Source organism: Furipterus horrens, unplaced genomic scaffold, assembly GCF_987537825.1.
Source record: "Furipterus horrens unplaced genomic scaffold, mFurHor1.1.pri manual_scaffold_17, whole genome shotgun sequence".
In the NCBI taxonomy this organism is placed as follows: domain Eukaryota; kingdom Metazoa; phylum Chordata; class Mammalia; order Chiroptera; family Furipteridae; genus Furipterus; species Furipterus horrens.
The window spans coordinates 78287298-78293585 of record NW_028327187.1 but is presented as its reverse complement, the minus strand read 5'-3'; the positions used below and the strand labels follow the sequence as shown (position 1 = coordinate 78293585).

The 6288-nt window shown below is 43.9% G+C and overlaps 1 protein-coding gene across 1 annotated transcript; it reads right to left on the bottom strand.

Annotated features, from left to right (window-relative positions):
• Positions 1-2150: 2150 nt before the first annotated feature.
• Positions 2151-4790, bottom strand: USP51 (ubiquitin specific peptidase 51). The gene is made up of 2 exons (XM_090264549.1): positions 4068-4790; positions 2151-2792 (listed from the first exon to the last, which is right to left on the bottom strand). The coding sequence occupies exons 1-2, from the start codon at positions 4741-4743 to the stop codon at positions 2617-2619; spliced, it is 852 nt and encodes a 283-aa protein (XP_090120675.1). The 5' UTR covers positions 4744-4790; the 3' UTR covers positions 2151-2616.
• Positions 4791-6288: the final 1498 nt, after the last annotated feature.

Sequence of the window (6288 nt, the reverse complement as noted above, 5' to 3'; positions counted from 1 at the left end):
CACTGCACACCACTCCTCTGTTGCACAGTCATGATGTACTGTGTGATATAAAACACTGTGAAATGGTGAGGTACACTCTCTCCAGGTAAGGTAAACTAATGTGGCAAACTATGGAGAGGTCTGGTACACAGTTTGAAGAGAGACTGTGGTGAGGGGCAGTGTTGCCACACATGCACCAGAGTCCAGCTCCGTGCTCCAGCTGCTGCTCCCCCCTCACAAATCTCTGATGACTACCAGTTCTAAGGCCTGTGCTCTTTTCCTTGCATTGTACCTGAGACTCCCAACATACAACATGGCTATTTCTTCATCAAGCACTTCCTTTCTTAAGCTGTCCCCTGAAGTTGAATAGCATTTGTTACACTGTCTTTGAGGAAAATGCAACACTGATCACACTGTATTAGAGCAGTAGGCGCTTAATAAGGGCTTGATGGATGAGTGAGAACACATTACTGAGAGTGTGAATAGCACAAATAACTGAACTCATCTCCATATTCAACAACTATTTATTGACACAGAAATGAATAAGGCTTGGCCCCGTTCTCAGAATGCTTGGTGCAAAGGGGCAGACAATCACAAAGCTGTAGTAAAATCACAGTAGAATAAGTACTATCACTGAGGTACAGACAAAGTACTTTGGAGGCACTGTGAGAGGGATACACATGTGAGGAAGAAACAATTTTCCAATTTATACCTGCTTACAGCATTCAGGGAAGACTACAGAGAAGTCACTTGTGAGTTGAGTCTTTAAGTAGTAGTAAAAGCCACCAGGTAAACAGTGAAGGAAGGAGTCCTACAGGCTGGGACTCAGAGATGTAGGTAAGGTCAGGTAAGTGAGGGGCTCAGGGAACCAGGCATGAATGATGGAATGAAGGGAAAAAGAGTGAGGAATGAGTAGAAGAGTCAAGCACAAACCCATAGCTTTACTGTGGAAACTTAAAGTTCTTGTTTCTCCATGGAGAGGGAAGAGGGAGAGAGGAGGGTGGAGGTCCTAAGATACGGAACCTTGCCACTCCCTCTATCAGGCCACTGGGTTCAAACACCAAGGCTACAGCTTCACAGTAGTGATCTAACATCCCTAAGCCACTAAACTGTCAAAAGCCCCTTTTCAGAAGGGAATAATTTGTATGAATGCAGTTCTAAATGGGAGAGTCCCTACTATATTCATCTTTCTCAGATGCTGTTGATTCTGCCTAAAAAATAGCTCTACTACCTTTAGGAAATCAGATGGGATGTGGGACCTAAAAGAGGAAAGTGGGCTAGGGTTGAGGCCTTGCAGTGATCTCACAACTTAATTGTAAAAAGATGGTTATTAAAGTCTCCATTTTTTACAAAACTCTATGTGTAACATAAAACTAAAAAAAATATATATTTACAAACACCTTTGTCTTATTATTCCTGTCTCCTCAATTTACTTCTTTCATACCCGTATTTTAATATGCTTAAATTTAAAAAAAAAACCCTTTTAAGCTTTTTAATTTTACCATTTTTCTATTTAAAATAATCTATTTTTTCATTTAAATGTTATTTTTAAAGGTTTTAAATTTTTATCCTTTTTAAATATTTAGGTTTTTATTTAAATCTTTCAAATTCAACTTGTCTAAAGTTCTTTGTATATTTTGAAATCCTCTAATCTCTAATTATCCTTTTTAGTTTTTACATTTTAAAATTTTAAATAAATTTTGTATTTTTGTCTTGAATTTTTCTAAACATCCCTTTTAAAACTTTTCTCTAAATTTAAATCTGAATTTTTATTTCATTTTATATTTTTTGAAAATTTATTTCTTACTCAATAAACTCATGAATTTTGCTAACCTTTGATTTTCAACACATATTTTATGCTCTAATTTTAAAAGATTTATATTAACATTTGATTTCATTTCAACTTTCAAGAGTTTTCTTCTTTTATAATTTTTAAAGCTGATTCTCTAATTTTGGTAAACTTTCATTTTTACTCTTTTTTTGTTTGTTTTATTCATTTTACCATTTTAGAACTAAGAATTTCTAAAATGTTTTTAAGACTATTTTGATATTTTGAAGTTTTAAGTTAAAATAAAATTTCAATTTTAAAACATTAAAAATACCTAACAAAATTTTTCAACATTTAAAAACATTTTGTTTTAAAATAAAAAGTGTTAAATGTTCCATTTAAAGCTTTTAAAATTTTCTTTTAAAATATTATCTTTTTTTCCAAACTATTTGGTCAGCAACAGCTGGAATACCAATTGTGAAGTTTTTACTGATGAATACCCCCTGAATTCCCACAATATTTTTGTAGAACAAATGACATATAGTGCCAAAAAATCTCTATTCACAATCTCCCCACCCAAAACATTATTTTAATTATGCTTTGTATGACCATTTCCTACCATTCTTCCCTCCTCCCATTTAAGGCTGAATGGTCACTAGTTAGCATTAGTTCTTCCCACAGGCCTTGGCAAAATACGTTCTTTATATCAAGGAGCTAACTGTCATATAGGTGCTGTTGTCATTGTCCATTTCAGGAGGTTTTTGTGATCTTTCAAGAGGTGCTCATTGTTGTATAGGTAGGCAGGTTTGTTTCACTACAGGATCCTTGCCTATTTATTTTTCTTTGTCCTGGTAAGTGGTCTGGTAAGACTAGTCTTTCTCTAGACCCTGTTTGTGATAGAATAGTAAATACCCTTCACTGTAGAGTAAGTCCTCAATGGTAGCCTTGGTGATGACGGCATCATCACAGCTGAACCACTGGTCCTTTTGTTGCCGGATAAAGCTGGTGTAGTGTCCACTTTCCAAAGTTCCATGGTGATTAATCACTGCAAACAAGGAATACTTATTCTCATTAGGCACACAATCTGTTGGCAGTTGGCCATCTTTCATTCTGCTCTCTTTAGTGGAGGACAAAAATGGAGTCATGTCCAGCTCCAAGGGAAAGGAAATAAAAGTATTAATCTTTCGTCTTTGTTTGCCTAAATGTTCAAACCGCTTTAGATGAAAACAGGCCACAATGGGTAATTTCTTCATTGTGAGCTGTTTGGTAGATTCCTGGTAGCTTTGGCAACTACTACATTTAATTTTGGCACTGCTTCCTAGGTGTTCTGGCCTTGTAAACCACTGTAGGCAATCTGTGAGTGAGGGAATTCCCGGTATATGGTCATTCCTACTCACTGTGCTGTCAGCCCTCTCTGGACTCTGGGAACTGAATGTGGCGCAAGAGCCAGGCAAGTCCAAACTGATGTCCCAGCATGGATCTATTGTGGTAGAGACACTATGGCAAGCTTGACATGTGACATCTGACTGTAAGCCACCTGTAAAAATTTGGTCTATAATGCAGTTACAGCAGTTGGGGTTACTGGCTTCCTGTCCAACACTATCATCTTTGCTGTGTCTATGCAGCACATCTAATATTGCAATAAGGAACTCATGCGCATCCTGCTGCCTGTACCCTGCTAAGTGTTCTGCATGAATCCATATCAGGTGCAGTAACTTATAGGGAATGTGTGGAGTTCGGCTCCCAGAGTACATTGCATGAAAAAGAGAAGACATTTCACAAACAAGACACAAGCTAGGGCTTGTCATTATACATTTGTGCTTGTCAGAAAGAAAGAAATCTTTCAGCAGAGGAATATGGGTAAGTGCCTGGACAATACAATTCATAAAGCAGGTGTTCCCAAGATTGATTAGCCCTCTCAGGCCTACAGTATAGACTGACTTTTTTCTCCTCTTTTTCTTGGGCTTCACCAATTTTGGCTCCTGTTCCTTTGACTCAAAGGTTGATTGCTTCTCTTCAACACCTGATTCCATACACTGTTGTTGAGAAACATCTGTTGAGGTGGCAATTAATAATTTCAAAATCTTCTCTTTTGTTTCTTTGGCAATCTGTTCTATGTCTTTATCATATACATAATCCTTACATATAAAACAATATATAACCCCATGATAGAGGTCTACAGCTAAATTGTGCTGTTTTGTTTCTGCATGTTTATGAATATGTTTTTCAGTAAAGCAGCCAAAAAAAACACAGGAGAGACAAGAGTGGAGTCTGTTCATATGGGTACTACATACATGACAGATGCATGACTTTGCCTTACGTTTCCTAGTTTCTGGGGTCCCACTCCAGACGAAACGCTGGTAGATCAGCCGAAGGTTCTTCTGCCAGTTCTTCGCTACTTTAAAGCTCTCCACATGACAGCAGCCTGCTGGACCCTGATCAAATTCCACCTCCAGCAGCCAGTCCCCAAAGCCACCTCGATCCCCAGAGCCGCCTAAGCCACCAAAACAGCTTTGCCGCGTCTGGGGCCTGGGCGCCTGCCGGGATCTACGCAGAGGTCTGCGCCAAGGCCGGAGCCGGGGAGGTAGCAGGGGAAGATGGGCGGGGGGCGGGGGTGGGGCCGAGGGCCCAGGCGGGCCTCTGGAGCGGGCCCTGGGCTGGGGCCGAGGGCGGGGCTTGCGGCGTGGGCTAAGGGATAAGGAGCTGCTGTGCCAGCGAGGGGGCGTTGAAGGGAGCACCTTCTCATCGCCGCAGCCGCAACTGTTGTTGCTCCACATCAAGTTTTCCTCAGGCACGGGCTTACGCGCTTGTAACGGCTCCAGCTTCATCTCTTCAGCTTCCTGGCCTGCACAAGCCTTCATCGCCGCCACCGGCGCCTCTTCCTCCATCTCCCCCGCCTTCTCAGGCACCTCCTTGGGCAAGGCTCCTCCCCCATCTCCCAAGCTCCAGCACACCAAAGAGGCGGAGGGCAAGGAAGCTTCTCGAACTTGCGCCATCAGCTCACCTCCCGGCCTGAGGAGAAAGGTGTCTGGAATCGGGCTGCAACTGTAGATGGAATGAGACGGATTGTGGTGAATGACCTAGCTAGAGTCACAGCCACGGCGGGCCATTACAGCCCCGAGACCCTCCCTCCGGCCCTTGAGCTCAGCGGCGGACGCTGCAGACTCCACCCCCTCTATTCAGATGTTCCCAAGCTAGTGTGGAGACAGATGGAGGCAGTTACCTGCTTTAAAGGCGATCGGACGGTGCCCAGGGCAGAGGGGGGTAGCGCGGGGTGGTGGGGGGTGGGGCAGAAGGAGGTTGGAAAAGATGGGGACGGGGGGACGGCCTGAGCTTTAGGGTGGAAAGAGATGGAATCTTTAAAAAAGGCGCCACCCTCTGACTGCCTTTCCTGTGCCTTGAGCAGCCTCACTTTGGTACAGCTTCCTCTGACGTTAATTCCTTATATCCTAAAACACTTGGGTCAACATTTTACCTTAAAAATGGCTGAAAGGGGGCCACCTATGGAAAATGGACTCGGGAAAGAAAATGGCACCCTGCTCCCACCTTACCTGTGTTTCTGGGGTTGTGTTCCACCTTCTACCCCCACCTCCAAGCGGTCTTTTGGTCAGCCACGCTCTTGCGCCCTCTCACGCACCTTCGCGCTTGTGTTCCCTCTCACACCTCGTTTCTTGCTTCAGCACCCTCATTCCCTATAACTCCTCCGATAATTCGGAATCCTTCACACGCCTTTCACAAGTTCGCCGCCCCCATCTTCGGAGCTCAGTCCTCAAAATCCCTGCCCTTTCCCGCCCCCGCTCCCCCAGAGCCCCCAGCCCCACTGTTTGTTTAAAGGTCTGGGTTACCTTGGGCCCCAGGCGCGTGATTCACAACGTCAGCAGCTACTGCTGTCCAGGCGCTCCTCAGCCAGCCTTCTCTCCTGACCTCTCCTCAGGGCTGGTCACAAGGGGGCCGCCCTCTGGCCCCTCCCCTCTCAACGTGCGGCCCCCAGCCCCGGATTCTGCCCTCCTGCAGTGATGAATGGCACCGCTGTCCCGCGCAAACCTCTTCCTGAAACAGATTGTACTGGAAGCAACCACAGCGACGGATTCTAGAGAAAGCCTCCGAAATGGAGGTTCTGGCCTCACCTGGCTACAGGCCCGCGCTCCACAGAAAAAAATATCCATTGCCGGAGGTGGGGGGCGGTGCGGGGGTGCAGAGTTGGCAACTGCCTGGCAGGAACCCATCAGAGTCGGATATCTGGGAGTTAAGTGGAGAGAGGAATGTTATTCTGGAGTGTTGGGCAAGGAAGAATAAGCAAGGACTTCAGGAGAGACCCAGGCACTTGCAAGCTTTGTGAGCTCAGATAAAACACCTAGCCTCTCTGAGCCTTAGTTGTATTATTTGTTAAACAAAAATAGAAATAATAATCCTAACCTGTTATGAACACTAAATCACTATATATAAACTAAAGGATCTTTATGGCAAGCTTTATCTTTTACACCTCTCTTTTTCAATCCTCACCTTAAAATCAGCCTATAGCATAATGTCTGATACTTAAA